Source organism: Gadus chalcogrammus, chromosome 16 (assembly GCF_026213295.1).
Source record: "Gadus chalcogrammus isolate NIFS_2021 chromosome 16, NIFS_Gcha_1.0, whole genome shotgun sequence".
Classification (NCBI taxonomy): domain Eukaryota; kingdom Metazoa; phylum Chordata; class Actinopteri; order Gadiformes; family Gadidae; genus Gadus; species Gadus chalcogrammus.
In genome coordinates this window covers 31,476,722-31,493,699 of record NC_079427.1, presented here as the reverse complement: position 1 = coordinate 31,493,699, position 16,978 = coordinate 31,476,722, and the positions used below count along the sequence as shown (strand labels likewise).

The 16,978-nt window shown below is 44.6% G+C and overlaps 1 protein-coding gene across 1 annotated transcript in view; it reads left to right on the top strand.

Annotated features, from left to right (window-relative positions):
- clcn2b (chloride channel, voltage-sensitive 2b) overlaps positions 1 to 16,978 on the top strand; it is a 120,373-nt gene that overhangs the window by 49,913 nt on the left and 53,482 nt on the right. Inside the window, exons 5-12 of the mRNA XM_056611816.1 lie at positions 299 to 432; positions 6,425 to 6,502; positions 8,202 to 8,280; positions 8,753 to 8,878; positions 9,083 to 9,167; positions 14,871 to 14,972; positions 15,268 to 15,352; positions 16,313 to 16,468. Of these exons, the coding sequence (XP_056467791.1) occupies positions 299 to 432; positions 6,425 to 6,502; positions 8,202 to 8,280; positions 8,753 to 8,878; positions 9,083 to 9,167; positions 14,871 to 14,972; positions 15,268 to 15,352; positions 16,313 to 16,468 (845 nt within the window). The remainder of the gene's footprint in view (positions 1 to 298; positions 433 to 6,424; positions 6,503 to 8,201; positions 8,281 to 8,752; positions 8,879 to 9,082; positions 9,168 to 14,870; positions 14,973 to 15,267; positions 15,353 to 16,312; positions 16,469 to 16,978) is intronic.

Here is a 16,978-nt window from a genome sequence, read left to right as displayed (position 1 = left end):
CTACCTCTTTGTCTGCTAACCTACCCACCTAGTGTTTTTGGAGGGAGGCCTAAAGTTAGGGGTAGGATTTATTTTTGTTGGATACTCTCAAAATCTGTCTTCCTTTTTGTTTCTCTCTATTGCCGACCTTGGCTTTGAAGCTGCACTGTTTTGATTGCGTTTTGTTTCCGAGTCTCATGGTTCTCATGCCATGACATTGAACAAAATGCATTAGAACAGTGAGACTACTTTACTTGACTTGTGAGATGGAAACATGCTGAAAGGCTAGGTTTGTGTGGTGATGCTGAGCTTGTTGCAGGGTCCGGCATCCCGGAGATGAAGACCATCCTTCGGGGTGTGGTGCTGAAGGAATACCTCACGTTCAAGACCTTTGTGGCCAAAGTCATCGGCCTCACCTGTGCTTTGGGCAGTGGCATGCCCTTAGGCAAGGAGGTAATGCACACGCACACGCTTGCACGCACGCACACACACATACAGGCCAACTATTGGCCAACTCATTGTGCATGACCAGTCTTCTACAAGGCTATTCAGACCTATTGCTAAAGCCATGGAGCTAGTCATGTGTTTTTGGGGAATGTTTTTGGAGGAAGGCCTAAAGTGAGGGGTAGAATTGGGCAACGGAGGCATTGCAATGATGTAAGCCAGGTCCCTGTCAGGCCGTAAGGACGATGCATTTCCACCGGCGTGGGGGAAAGTTTTTATTTTTCTTTAATTAGTGGAAATTATTACCGCAATAAAATAATTATGCAAGTGACACTACCGGTATTTAGAGCACTTATAGTAGATCAACAAAATGACACAGGAAAAAGATAGGGACGGGTATTTATATTATATTCTTACATTATTATTATATTATTATACTCATAAAAAATAATGCAGACATTTTATGGGAACTATTGGAAGATTTGTCTTAAAAAACGTCACATTGTATTAAAACATTTATTTATACAAAATATTATATCCGTCTTGTCTAAGGAATGCGTTACAGAGCAAGTAGGACGATGCCTGATGGGGCAGCTGAACATTTGAAAATGCAACAATTAAATGCAACTATGCGATGTTCACAGTCGTCCATTGAAAGTGAAGGAGCTTTCAATTTGTGGGATTAAGTAAGGAAAACGGTGTGATCTCAGCCATACACATTGAAACATGTCCTCAAGATAATTAATAGGGAAAGTAAAACCAAAAACATGCACACACACACGCAAGGCCGGTGCTCGGTATAGGCGAGCTAGGCGACCGCCTAGGGCGACAAATGCGTTGGGGGGGCCCTCTGGTGGCCAGCTATTTGTTGCATAATAACTAAATCCGGTGCCCCCCCCGCTCTGAAGACCTGTCCAGGGTGCAAGTTGATTTCGAGTCGCCTAGGGCGCCGAAACGGCCAGCGCCGGCTCTGCACACACACACACACACACACACACACACACACACACACACACACACACACACACACACACACACACACACACACACACACACACACACACACACACTTATACTATTGAGGCCTCGACCTGCTGTGAGTCACCTGGCCCTTGAGCAAGCTGTTTTTGGCTTATAGCTCTGTCTATCTTGCACCCAGCACAATTTACTTTCTACACCGACGCATGTATCGTTGCTAGTTTGCCCCCGCTGCAGAGCTGATTTTCCCCCGCAGCAAACTCGCACCTATACACTTGCACCCTGAGAGGGGTGTCGGCGAAAAGCAGAGATGTGTCCCGGCGCAAATGATACATAGTGCTATCTTACAGATTGATTTTGCAATTGCGCCACTGACCGAAAAAATCCTGGTTTAAGTGCCCTAGCGGATAGCGCAATTGATGTTGCTATTTTGATGTGCCTAGGCAGGTCGGAACTGTAACATAAGCTTACACACACATAGGCTATACACAGCACAAACATGCAAGCAATTAGTTTACATATTATGATGTCAAAGATTGTTCATATGCGTGAAACTGCATAGAAAAAGCATGTGGATTGTGGCAAAAAAATATTCCATAGGGGCTGCATGAATGAACACTGTAGTAGGCTGTGCCATGCGTTAAAATAATAATAATAATAATAACAATAATAATAATAACAATGATGAACTCGATGAAAGTATATCCCAGCCTTCCAAAACAAAATCTCGTTTAGGGTAAATGATAACGTTGGTTGAATTATTTGGCAAAGAACAGCTGATACAGCGGTAATAAGTTGTACTTTTAAATCAATGCATCTGAAAACACCGTACAGCAAACACATATTTTCTTGACACAGACATCGTGTACAAGCCCATAACTTTTAGGATTGATGAGTATTTGATCGTGAGGAAACATAGTTTTAATAGGAGTGGGTGTTTAAAAGAATGAATGAATCCAAGTGATGCACTTGGCGCGCGTGTGTCTGTTTAAACACACGCAAACTAAACACGTAACGCATAATACAGTCCATAGCAATGTATATTAACGGGGGACACATGCATATTATGAACACAAGTTGATAACGATAATGTATACAATCCTGTTAAGAAACAATGTTTGTTAATGTATAACCGCATATCTTTAAATAGACTAGGGCTGGGCTATTAATCAAATTTTTATCGCGATTTCGTTTTTAGCGTCAAACGATAAAAAAACTAATATAATCGATTTTTCAATTTTTTTATTTAATATAAAAAGATACATCATTAAATGTTTTATAGAAAGTTCAGAACAGCTGGATACATATTTGTAGAGGGCGAAATTTCAAAGTTCTCAGTTACAAAGTGTTTATTGGGAGAGACATGCTGAATAAATACATCATGTTTTCAAACTCAAAAATAATCGTTTGAATAATCGTGATTTCAATATTGACCAAAATAATCGTGATTATGATTTTTGATTACGATTTAATCGAGCAGCCCTAAATTGACCCACAATTGTGGCCCCAGGACCGCATATCATAGATGTGTTATGTTCTTTGTGCCGAAATTTAAATGGCGACTCAGTGTTTCTGAAGTTGTGCAAGAAAACCCTATTCAATGTGTAAATTAGGCCATATTATTTGGGCATAAACTGAGCCACTTGAAGTTTGAAATTCATGTGGTCATGCATCTCTCTCAGGAGAGACTGCAAACGCGCTGTCAAAATATCAACTCGTCAGTTTCAAATGCGCTCATGTCTATTAAAGGCAAGGCAACTTTATTTATGAAGCACTTTTCATACACAAGGCAGACTCAAAGTGCTTCACATATAAACATTGTCATACAATAAAATTAAATAATAGATAAGTAAAAGAAAACATATGCAAAGAAATGAGTAAAATAGAAAGTTAAAAATGCCTTTTAGTAATAAAATAGAAAATAAAGGCAAAGTTAAAAAAGCTTTTTAGAAAGTACAATGTATTTAAGATTTAGCAGAAAGCTAAAGCAAACATAAAAGTCTTCAGTCTTGTTTAAAGGTGCTCAGAGTTAGGAAAAGTCTTAAATCCTCAGGGAGTTTATTCCAGCTATTTGTTGCATAGTAACTACATCCTGCTTTCCCATGTTTCGTGTTTACTCTAGGGATAATTAACAGATTTGTCTCAGAAGATCTTAGTGGTCTAGAGACTCTAGAAGGCTTATGTAGTGGAAGCATATCAGTTAAATATTTTGGGCCTAAACCATGTCGGGATTTATAGGTTAGCAACCTGATTTTAAAATATATTCTCTGACCTACAGGAAGCCAATGTAACGATTTAAGAATTGGTGTAATGTGTTCAAATTTTTTGGTCTTTGTAAGAACTCTAGCAGCACCATTCTGAACAAGCTGAAGCTTCCTTAGATTTTGTTTTGGGAGACCTGTAAGAAGACCATTGCAGTAATCAAGCTTGCTAGTGATAAAGGCATGTACAAGTTTTTGTAAGTCTTCGGTGGACATGAGCCCTCCAAATCTTGCTAAATTTTTAAGGTGAGAATATGCAGATTTTGTAACTGATTTGATGTGACTGTCGAAATGTAAATCTGAATCCATGATAACCCCTAGATTTCTGGCTTTGATTGAGGTTTTCAGGGACAGAGAGTGAAGGTGTTGGGTTACTTTAAGCCTTTCCGTTTTAGAACCAAATACAATTATCTCTGTTTCGTCCTCATTTAGTTGAAGGAAATTTCGGCACATCCAGTCTTTCTCTTGCTCAATGCACTGGCACAGCAGATCTATGGGCCGATAGTCATTTGGTGATAGCGATACATAGATTTGCATGTCATCAGCATAGCAATGATGGTCAATATTGTTATTTTGCATGATTTGCCCTAGTGGGAGCATGTAGATGTTGAATAAAGAGGGTCCTAAAATCTTACCTTGTGGAACTCAACATGTCACGTTGGTTGATTCTGATACAAAGTCGCCAATGGAAACAAAGTAGTTCCTATTTTGTAGGTAGGACCTGAACCAATTTAAGACTGTGCCTGAAAGCCCCACCCAGTTTTCTAACCTTTCCAAAAGTATTGTATGGTCTACACAGTGTCGAATGCAGCACTGAGGTCTAGTAGCATTAGTATTGAGGTTTTGCCGGAGTCTGTGTTAAAACGGATGTCGTTTGCAACTTTAATAGGGGCGGTCTCAGTGCTTTCTCAATGATTTTACTTATGAAGGGTAGATTTGATATTGGTCTGTAGTTGTTAATAATAGAGGCATCTAGGCTCCGCTTTTTTAAAAGGGGTTTAATAACTGCAGTTTTCAAAGCTTTTGGGAAATTGCCTGACTGGAGAGAGTTGTTAACTATCTGCAATATGTCAATTGCTAGGCAGTCGAAAACATTCTTAAAGAGGTTGGTAGGTAAAACTATCAAGGCAACTGGTGGATGGCTTTAGTTGTGTCACAGTTTCCACAAGAGTTTTAGAGTCTAGAACATTAAAGCATGCCATCCTTGGCATGTTACTTTTTTTTTTGTTGTCCAACATTTTTGTTTTAAGTGGAGATATTGATGGCGCGTCTGATGCCTTAAATTTTATCAGTATAAAAATCTGCAAACTCATTGCATTTCTGCGTGGAATGGAGATCAGGTGGAATTTGAAGGAACTGGTAGGAGTTGATTCATACCCGCTCGTTTTATCACCCCTTTGTACCAGAATACATCAGTGTGTGTGTTATTTGGTGTCACGAAGTACAGCAACATTGGGGAAAATGTGTGTCTGTTTATGGGACATGGTTTCTACAATGGAACAAAAAAAAGAAAATGGTTTGACTATTGAAACGTGGCGACTACCCCCATCCCCATCAGGAGACAGACTGCTACTACTGTGCCATCATGAAAGTAAGGTGTCTCTGCATCTCCAGCGTTGTCTCATTACCGCAGCCCACGGACATCCCAACAGCCAGGGGCAGCCCAGCGCTGAAATGCCCCATCGCCAAGGGTGTTGTAATGAAATTCGAAAAGATCAGTGGCTCAGCCTGTAGCGACTCAAGATGGATGATAGATAGATCTATACAGGGAAGAAGAAACTGTTGAGCCAGCCGAGTGATTGGCTCTGCACAGCGGCTGAAAGACCTGGGATCAGATTTTCTCATTCAGATAGTTCGACAGAGTTTTCTTTTTGCCCGTGTTCGTGAATTATTGATGCTACTTCTGGAGCCATTGCAGGCTCTGCAGATGTAGTGTGTGTGTGTGTGTGTGTGTGTGTGTGTGTGTGTGTGTGTGTGTGTGTGTGTGTGTGTGTGTGTGTGTGTGTGTGTGTGTGTGTGTGTGTGTGTGTGTGTGTGTGTGTGTGTGTGTGTGTGCAAGATCAATGAAGTCTTTTGGCTGAAATAAATCTGGTAGATATGCGACATTCCCATCAGACTGTATTGCCTGGAGAGAGAGACACACGCGCGCACACACACACACCCTGAAGGCCGTCCTGTTACCTACTGATTTGCTTTCCTGAATCATTGACTTTTGAGTTGAACAATGAGCTGTGCTGGTTGGAGCTGTTCGATGGTTAGTTTTCACACTGTCAGTCTCACAATGTTTCTCAAACACACTGTTACTGACAGTCTGAGGACGTTTCACACACATTGTTACTGTCAGTCTCACAACGTTTCACACACACTGTTACAGACAGTCTCAGACCGTGACACACACTGTTACTGACAGTCTGAGGACGTTTCACACACATTGTTACTGTCAGTCTCACAACGTTTCACACACACTGTTACAGACAGTCTCAGACACTTACACATACTGTTAATGTCAGTCCCACAACATTTCTCACACACTATTACTGACACAGTCTCACATTTCTTAAAACTCCTCTTCTGAAACCTCCATCTTTGATCCTCCAATGCGCTATTGACTTAAATATGGGTTCCAAAAAGGGAAAGCATGCGTAACTCGGTCCCTGGTGTGTTCTTGTTTCCGGACTAGGAGCTGGGTAGCCCCAAAGGTTCTGCTGTAGCATTGTTGAACCTCCAGATCATTACTGACTCCTCTGCCCCTCTCTCCTCAGGGTCCGTTTGTGCACATCGCCAGCCTGTGTGCAGCCCTCCTCAGCAGGTTCATGTCACTGTTTGGTGGAATCTATGAGGTAACTAACTCTCCATGATAGTAATAATATACAGTAATGTGCGGTCGCTCCTGCAGTGTGTGTGTGTCTGTGTGTGTGCGTGTGCGTGCGTGCATGCGCGCGTGTGTGTGTGTGTGTTTGTGTGTGTGTGCGTGATTCATTCTTCACTCTTTTTCTTTGTGTCTACGTATCCACCTTCTTGTGTGAGATCGTAAAGCCGGGCCTGCATCACCACGGCGATCAAAACCGAAACGAATGCACAGAGGGAGTTCATGTAGCACCCTGTTTTCTTACTATCTCTTCATCATTTCCTCTTTCTTTCCCCTGCTCTCCCCTCTCTGGCTCCCATCCGTTGGGAAGGGGGGCATGGTTTTCATGAGCTGTGTATTAAAATGAGACCCACCGGCTCAGCCCGCGGGTTGTTAATCATTATTCCTAATTCCTATTATTCTGTCTGGCCTGCTCTAACTGCTTCATCTTCAACATTATCTCCATGTTTTTAATGTCGTCCTCAAATGTTTTTTATCACTGTGTGTTCTTGTTCTAACTTATTAGGTGCTTCCAAGGATCCTTCCATGCTCAACCAATCCAATTGGTTTTTTTTACACTGCTCATAGCACACAACATATTACAGCACTAAGTCAGACTCCCTCCTCCATCCTGCCTCTAAACTCTCTCAACCTCCCTCCTCTATCCTGCCTCTAAACTCTCTCAGCCTCCCTCCTCTATCCTGCCTCTAAACTCTCTCAGCCTCCCTCCTCTATCCTGCCTCTAAACTCTCTCAGCCTCCCTCCTCTATCCTGCCTCTAAACTTTCTAGGCCTCCCTCCTTTATCCTGCGTCTAAACTCTCTCAGCGTCCCTCCTCCATCCTGCCTCTAAACTTTCTAAGCCTCCCTCCTTTATCCTGCCTCTAAACTCTCTCCGTCAGCCTCCCTCCTCCCCGTCCCTCCCCTATCTCCCTCTGCCACACTCTCTCTGCAGGTGCTTGTAGGGTGCATTTGAGAGCGGATGATAAAGTGGCCTGATGCGCGGGCGTACATACTTGTAGAGTACTTGTACAGAGAGTGTGTGCATGTGTGTAGGAGGTCTGATGTGTATGCAGTGTCCCAGCTGCGTGGTCCTCTCCACTCAGCAGGCTAATATGTGTGGGTTGCCTGTGGGCTCCGGGCCAGACCCTGTCCAACTACACACACACACACACACACACACACACACACACACACACACACACACACACACACACACACACACACACACACACACACACACACACACACACACACACACACACACACACATACACACTGCGTCATGCTGATTCTGCAGTGCTAATGTGAAGAAGGCTACTGATCAATCACGTACTAGTGTCAAATGTAGTTTTATTTTGGAATATCTGTTGACTTTAATAAATGTATAAACAGTAGAGTTGTTTTCTTTATAGTATTGTTTGCCTCAATGCTGCTTAAAGGAGCCCAGTCTATTAGGGACGAAGGTAAGATCTGCCCCCCTGTCTCCCAGCATGCTCTCGGTTTCTGCTGTCTAGCCTTGGACTTGGAAAAAATGCCTTTTATGTTGCTATCTATTTTAATCTCCAATCATCAAGCCTGTGTGTGTGTGTGTGTGTGTGTGTGTGTGTGTGTGTGTGTGTGTGTGTGTGTGTGTGTGTGTGTGTGTGTGTGTGTGTGTGTGTGTGTGTGTGTGTGTGTGTGTGTGTTCCAGAATGAGTCGAGAAACATTGAGATGCTGGCGGCGGCCTGTGCGGTTGGGGTGGGCTGCTGCTTTGCTGCCCCTATAGGAGGTGAGGGCTGCTCTGAGGTCTCCTGTCCCCTCCTCTGCTATCCTCCCCTCCTGTCCCTCCTCTCCCCTCCTGTCCCCTCCTGTCCCTCCTCTCCCCTCCTGTCCCTCCTCTCCCCTCCTGTCCCTCCTGTCCCCTCCTGCCCCTCCTCTCCCCTCCTCTCCCCTCCTGTCCCTCCTGTCCCCTCCTGCCCCTCCTCTCCCCTCCTCTCCCCTCCTGTCCCTCCTGTCCCCTCCTGTCCCTCCTCTCCCCTCCTGTCCCTCCTCTCCCCTCCTGTCCCCTCCTCTCCCCTCTTGCCCCTCCTCTCCCCTCCTGTCCCCTCCTGTCCCCTCCCCTCATGTGATGTTTACACAGCATTGCTGTGTTTCATGGTGACAGATGGATCAGCCTTCTCATCGGTGTGTGGTCATCGTGTCGGGGTGACAGATGGATCAGCCCTCTAACCGTGTGTATCCCTGTGTCCCTGGCCCTGCAGGGGTGCTGTTCAGTATTGAGGTCACCTCCACCTTCTTTGCGGTGAGGAACTATTGGAGAGGCTTCTTTGCAGCCACCTTCAGCGCCTTCATCTTCCGGGTGCTGGCCGTGTGGAACAGAGACGAAGGTGATTCCCACCACTGGAGGGCTGTCTGCTAAGAGCCCCTCCTCACCGCAGCCTCTCAGTGGGGCATTGCAACACAGGATTGAACCTTTGATCCTGGCTGAACCTGATTTGGCCAGAGTTGGAAAAAGGACCAGGCACCGACGTTGACACCCTGGTCGCTCTGACAATGCTGTCCACTCACTCCGTTTCCTTCTTTCTTTCCAGAGACCATTACAGCCCTTTTCAAAACCCGCTTCCGTCTAGACTTCCCCTTCGACCTCCAGGAGCTGCCTGCCTTCGCTGTCATCGGGTGAGTAGCTGGTGTGCTCGCAGTTTCGATATGAGTTGCTCTTACTTGGCGATTAGCATGGGGTATTTGAATACATGCCCTCAGGGCCCGTCGTTTCAGCAATAGCTGTCAGGAAAAACAGTTAGTCGAGGTGTAAGGCGGATGAGCCTGAGAAGGGCTCACCCCTGCTTGGGTGAGTCAACCCAACATGGATCATTTAGTGACGGCTAGGAGCCCCCCAGAGGGCCTTCTCTTCTCCCACCCCAGCCCTTCGGCTAGTTCCATGGCTTCACTGGGATTAGAAGAAGAGTGTTTCCTCTCTCACTATGTGTCTCTCTCTCCCGCTCCCCCTTTCTTCTCCTCTTCTCCGATATTTCTGTCATCTTCCCAGTTGGCTGTTGTTAGATATTCAGAGTATTTGTGGATACCTAATGTTATTGGATGGGTCTTCTTATTTAGAGAGAGAGAGAGAGAGAGAGAGAGAGAGAGAGACAGACAGACAGACAGACAGACAGACAGACAGACAGACAGACAGACAGACAGACAGACAGACAGACAGACAGACAGACAGACAGACAGACAGACAGACAGACAGACAGACAGACAGACAGACAGACAGACAGACAGACAGACAGACAGACAGACAGACAGACAGACAGACAGACAGACAGACAGACAGACAGACAGACAGACAGACAGACAGACAGACAGACAGACAGACAGACAGACAGACAGACAGACAGACAGACAGACAGACAGACAGACAGACAGACAGACAGACAGACAGACAGACAGACAGACAGACAGACAGACAGACAGACAGACAGACAGACAGACAGACAGACAGACAGACAGACAGACAGACAGACAGACAGACAGACAGACAGACAGACAGACAGACAGACAGACAGACAGACAGACAGACAGACAGACAGACAGACAGACAGACAGACAGACAGACAGACAGACAGACAGACAGACAGACAGACAGACAGACAGACAGACAGACAGACAGACAGACAGACAGACAGACAGACAGACAGACAGACAGACAGACAGACAGACAGACAGGGAGGATTCAGCAAGCGCACACGTTTAGGAATTTAAGTTCCTCCAGTATCCTATTATACACCTTCAGGCGTTGGGAATTACCCTCACTGTGGGAGGCAAACACACTCTCACACATACATGCTAGAACACCAAACTCTGATCACTCAATGTGTATAGAGAGGTATTAGACAGTGAATAGTTAACAGTTGGATACTGTTTTGATCTGGTCCCTCCCTTTTTCTTTTATCTGCCTTACAGGGCCGGATTAACACTTTCTGAGGCCCGGGGCTAATTACCCGGGTGAGGCCCTTCATATCATGATGTTCTGACGCATGACCTCACACAAACCCACTGACACATCAGCGTACACAGTAGGCCTACCAATCTATGACAGACTATTTAAAGTGAACTGGTAATATGATTTAAATTCAATTAAATTCATTTCAATTCAAGGGTAGCTTTATTATAATTGCAGTAGTGTTGACAAAGCTGACAGAATGAGGATGGGGAAACAAAATGTATCTGAATTGGCCTACTTAAAAATGTAGGAAAAAGAAAGTATGAAATTGGTGATTTGGTGACTTTGGCAAATCATTACAGAAAAAGTAATAGGCCCTACAATGCATTTGCTATCAAGTACAGCAAGTTAGGCCCAGACAACATAAATTAACTGTTTTTTTAAAGTAACTTAATTTATAGAAATGCATCCTGTTTTTGTAAACTCATCAAAAACTATAAAATAATGTAGGGCCTATTGTAGGCTATTAAACAAAGGTCAATGAAGGCCCCGGCTATGGCTCAAATGGTTTGGGCATTGAATGGTTAATTTACTCCGGGAGTAACGCCCTGGTACATGTCCGGTTACGCACAACAAACCCCAAGCAAGAAGACAGGCAGGAATGTACGATGCAACATATTTGGGGTGAACTGTTTGAAATGTGCACACAAACAAGCTAAAACTATTTTACACATTAATGGGGCTGGGTCATATAGAGGAGGCCGCCGCGGCAAACATGACTCACCAAGGGACTTCAGAAGGCCCGTTTTCTGCTCTTCTTCCGTGCAAAATCATTAATGAGCTCCTCAAAGTCCATTTGGGCCAGCATGTCGTGCTCAATTGACATTAAAGTCAGATTGTTAAGTTTCTCCTCCAACATTGTCGTTCTCAGCCTGTTCTTGATAATTCCAAGTTTGGAAAATGACCTCTCCCCGCTGGCATTGCTGACAGGCAATGTAAGGTAGATCCGCAGTGCTATGTCAACATTTGGAAAAACTTGTTGTCGATTCCTTTCTCGAATGAATGACAGTAGGTTCATCGGCTGCCTGTTTACCCTGGAGACTTTTGCGAAATGCAAAAACTGTCCTAGTTCATCAGGGAAATCATCAGCCTGGTCTTCGTGGTATTTTGCCTGCAGGTTGACGCTTTTCTCGCATATTTCACTAAGAGACAATGTGTCCAGTTGCGTTAGAAATCCGAATTAGGTGGACGTTTCTTTGTACACTGCGTGTCTCTGTTGTAATGCACTGATAAGTTTGTCTATGATGACAAAGAATGTCTCCCGAAAGCGATTTTCTCCCGCATTGGACACAAGGGTTGGTTCGTCTGTGTCATCGGCCGGGGTGGTGCGCTTCACCTGTCGAGTCACTGTGTACTGCTGTGACAGTGATAGCGATTTGGCCTGGGATTCCAAGTGTTTGTACTGGGAGCGTAAATTGGACACAAAGTCTATGAGGGACTGGAGCAATTCCACAGCAGTAACTAGGTCCAACTCCACCGTCTGCAGGGCCCTGCTTGTGATGTCAAATCTTTGCAGCACGGTATCCCATATGATGGCGAGGAATGCTGTCTCGAATCTATTCAATTTTTTTGCTAGAGACTTCGCCTCATCTCGTGCGGCTGATTTCTGATGGTCGTCTTCTGCTATCTCGTTTAAAGTGTCGTGGATATTTTTGAAATTTAAACGGAGAGCTTTTGTAGCCCGGGCGTGTGCTGCCCATCGCGTCGATGAAAGTCCCTTGACCATCTCCATGCGCTTGTTCTCGTTAGACTCCAGTCCATCCATTAATATTTTCCAGCGGCTAGGCAAAGCTGAGAAAAAAGTGAAGATGGATTGAACTAGCCTAAAAAAAGAGCTGGCGTCACGGCAACAATCCACACTACAGACCCCAACAAGGTTCAGGGAGTGGGCCGCGCATGGAATCCAATCAGCAAGTGGGTTTATTTCCTGAATTCGGGCACGCAATCCCTTGTATGCACCTGCCATGTTAGACGCGTTGTCATAGCACTGTCCCCTGCAATTATTAATGTCTATGTGCATGTCCTGCAGCACACCTGTGACTGAGTCAAAAAGGGACTCGCCTGTATGGCTAAAAATGGGCAGAAATTTCAAAAATCTCTCAAAGATCTTGCCCTCCTGAGACACGTAACGCACCACAAATGTTAGTTGGTCAGTGTGACTCAAATCCGGTGTAGAATCCACAATAAGTGAAAAATACTTTGCGTGTTGAAGCTGCATTATTATCTCTGATTGTACTCGCTGGCCCATGAGTGCAATAAACTCAGTGCATACAGTCGATGACAAATATGAGGGTGTCCCCCGCCCCTTGTTTCCAAAACGTTTTAAGTGTTCATCCAAAAAAGGGTCAAACTTGGCCAGCAACTCTAAGATGCCCAAATAATTGCCGTTGTGCACTGAGCCCAGTGTTTCATTTTCTCCCCTGAAAGCGAGCCCACGCTCTGACAGAAATTTTATCACGGCCACAACACTCCTCAATACCTCCTTCCAGTAATTCGCCTCATCTTTCAGTTGATCCTGCAGGCCCGCGTCGATCCCACGCACCTGGGTGCGCGCAAGCAAAGTAAGCACAGCCTTTCTGTGGGGCTGACCCGCTTCGTGCATCGCGACTCGGTCAACTGAGTGTTTCCAATCAGAGAATCTGTGCGTGAAAGCGGACGAATCGTTACTGAATAGTTTGCAAAAAAAACAAAACACATTTCCAGTAGATGGGGAGTAAGACAACCATTCTCTTGCCACCTTCTCTCCATTTCTGAGCGAGCGACAGAACAGTGTTTTGCTCAGACATCGCTTCTGATTTTTATAGCTCCTTTCAGAAGCCGAAAAATCGACATCTTTATGTTGACATTGTGTGGGTGCTTCAATTCCCTTTCCGACCCAATAGCTTCGCGTCTCCTCATTAACTTCTCCCCAGCAGGCAATGTCTGTTGATATATCTGTTTTCGCCCCAGCCTCAGAATCAACAGGCTCATCTGCTACATTACCCATTGCTTCTTCTCCATCACTTGTTTCCTCAGAGATTGTAGCACTATTGCTAGCAGACTGGCTAGTTGGGCTGGTTAGTTGGCTAGCGGTGGTTGGCTGCTCTCCGTCACTGACAGTTGTATCTTTGTTGGTGGTAGCTGCTACAGCGGGCTGATTACTCCTCCACATGTTGGTTAATTTGGGTGTTTTCTGTAATAATTCTTTCGCTCTTTCCTTTTTTATTTCATCTAATTTTCGTTTTTTTGCTCCGCTCTCGTGTTTCCTTTGGCCCGGCATTTTCGCTGTTTTTTTTAAAAAAAAAATTATGGATTTTTGTCATTTGACCTTCAGCGACCGGAGGACCCCCTAGCGGTGAGGCCTGGGGCTACAGCCCGGTCAGCCCATTCGTTAGACACGGCCCTGCTTACACCTAATTCTCTTTTTTCATATATCTCTCTCTCCCTCTCCCTCTCTCTAAATAGCTGCTTATATAAACCCTATAGTTTTCCTCTGTGAGTCTCCGGCCTCCCCTGTCTCTCTCATGAGTTCTCTCCCCATTATTCCCCTCTCTCTCCAGTCATGGTGTCTGTAGTCTGAAGCCTGTCCTGATTCCTAGTCTTATCATGCTGTCTCTTTCTCTACCTCTAATTCTCTCACCCATCCTCCTCGTCCGTATGACCCTTCTGCCTCCGCCCCGTCTCCCTTCCTGGTGTAAACCGTGTTTCTGTGCTCTAATTGTCCCTCTCTAAACCCCTTCTCTGGACATGCTGAAGTGTTTGCATACATATTAATGGCTGCTTTTGTTCTTCGTAAGTAAGCAGCGTCATAGCAGATTTCCAATGATACTGATTTGCAAAACAAGTGTGTAAACACACTACCTCTGTTGTTTCTTCTCTCTCTCTCTCTCTCGCTGTCTGTCTGTCTGTCTGTCTGTCTGTCTGTCTGTCTGTCTGTCTGTCTGTCTGTCTGTCTGTCTGTCTGTCTGTCTGTCTGTCTGTCTGTCTGTCTGTCTGTCTGTCTGTCTGTCTGTCTGTCTGTCTGTCTGTCAAATTCAAAAAAGCTTGGCATGAGATACAAAAATGCACATTGCCAAAGCAGTTTAATGGTAAAGATGTCAAAATATAAAACGTTCTATACAAATATATATATGTCTACATATCAGATATTACACTATTAAATACTCAATATATAAAAGTAAAATGTGGGATACTAAGAAAAGTGTAGTATCTCCTATAAACAGATAAATTAAAGATGCACTGTACATACACAGTATTTACAATATGGAGGACATGTGCAATAGTGCAATTATTGTGAAAAAGTGAGTCCAGTGGGACTCATTCTCTCTCACTCGCTCTCTCGCTCTCTATTTGGACTAACCCCTTCCCCTCCTCTGTATGGGTGTGTTTGTGTGCAGCATTGCCAGTGGTTTTGGCGGGGCTCTCTTTGTCTACCTGAACCGCCTCATCGTGCAGTTCATCAGAAAGCAGAAGGCTATCAACAAGTTCCTCATGAAGAAGTACGTATGACGCTGTCCGCCACAATTCAGTTTTTTCTAGTTTTGGTTTTTGTTATTTCTATTGCATCCTTTCACTCATCAAAATGAAGAGTTTGATCATAAAATCTGAAAACATAGACGGAACATACCTGCGACCGACAAAAAGTGAACACCCTCCTCGACTCTGTCCTTTAAAAGCAGCCATAAGAAACAAAAAGAAGAGGTTGTGTCGCTAATCTAATGAACGTGAATCCCTGAGCGGGGTCTGCGCAATTTCTGACCCCTGACCCCTGACCCCTGACCTGTCCCTTCCCAGGCGCCTGCTCTACCCCGCCCTCGTCACTCTGCTGGTGTCCACCTTAACCTTCCCCCCGGGCTTCGGACAGTTCATGGCCGGCAAGGTATGTTTGTTCACACAAACACACTCGCACACAGGTACACACACATCTTTACCTTTGTTGTAGTTTTATGGTCATACCAACAAGTGAATAGAAATGTGTTTATTATGTAGACCTGCTACCAAAACTTTTCATATATGTATACCATGTTACCCTGCACCGTTGCTCTAACATAACATAGACGTGTTCACCCTGCACCACTGCTCTAACATAACATAGACGTGGACACCATGCACCACTGCTGCTCTAACATAACATATACATGTTCACCCTGCACCACTGCTCGAACATAACATAGACGTGTTCACCCTGCACCACTGCTCTACCATAACAGACGTGTTCACACCGCACCACTGCTGCTCTAACAAAGATGTGTTCACACCGAACCTCTGCTCTAACATTGCATAGATTTGGTCAGATAACAGTTATCAATTTAATTAGAGAGGGCCACGCACATACCCGTGCCCGCACACACACACAACAGAGCGAATGCGTTGATTTTGTTCCCATAAGGATGTTAAATTCCAGCATCTTACAGCTGTGAGTGATGTGCTCTTAACTCTTTGCTCTAACATGTTACAGCTGTTAGTGATGTGCTCTTAACTCTCTGCAATAACATGTTACAGATGTTAGAGATGTACTCTTAACTCTCTGCAATAACATGTTAACTCTTACATGTTACAGCTGTTAGTGATGTGCTCTTAACTCTCTGCTCTCAAATGTATCCTCTAACATGTTACAGCTGTGAGTGATGTGCTCTTAACTCTCTGCTCTAACATGTTACAGATGTTAGAGATGTGCTCTTAACTCTCTGCAATAACATGTTAACTCTTACATGTTACAGCTGTTAGTGATGTGTTCTTAACTCTCTGCTCTAACATGTTAACTCTAACATTTTACAGCTGTGAGTGATGTTTCACTGTTGATATTGTCCTGAATGAGGTCACTTCCTGTGTTGTGCAGCTTACCCAGAAGGAGGCGCTGGTGACCCTGCTGGACAACAGGACGTGGGCCAAGCAAGGCATCGCGGAGGACTTTGACTACCTGGGCCACCTGCAGGCCTGGCAGCACCCGCAGGTCAACGTGTTCGTCACACTGGTCCTCTTCATCGTCATGAAGGTACCGCTGCCTTTACTTGATTCGTTCAGTTCCTGTTCTTGGAGGTGTTTGTTGATCTTACCAAAAAACAAAAAATAATCTACATTTTATTGATATTGCGTATGCTTCCTAGACCCATCTGTTATGAACATCGTCTGGTGGCATATAAAAAGCTCTTCCTTTGTTTGGTCGTGTTCTTGTTCAATTGAAATAATCCCACTTGTTGTCAGGGCGATAAAGAACAGAAGTAAAAATTGGCAGCTGTTCATCTGCCTCCGTTTTAACGGTGTCACTAAATGTGTCACGCTCACATTTTGCAGCCCAATGTGTTTCTTCTTCACTTCAACCATGAAACGGAATACCGAGCAGCAGCAGCAGAAGCGATCAAAGTGATGAAACAGAGATTTGGTCTATAACATTATGCTTTTAGGTTTACATGTTCACTCTTTAAGCTGTCTTCCGTTCAACACCCTGGCAAGTACATTTACATTAAGGGCATTTTGCTGATGCTTTTGTCTGAAGCGACGTGCA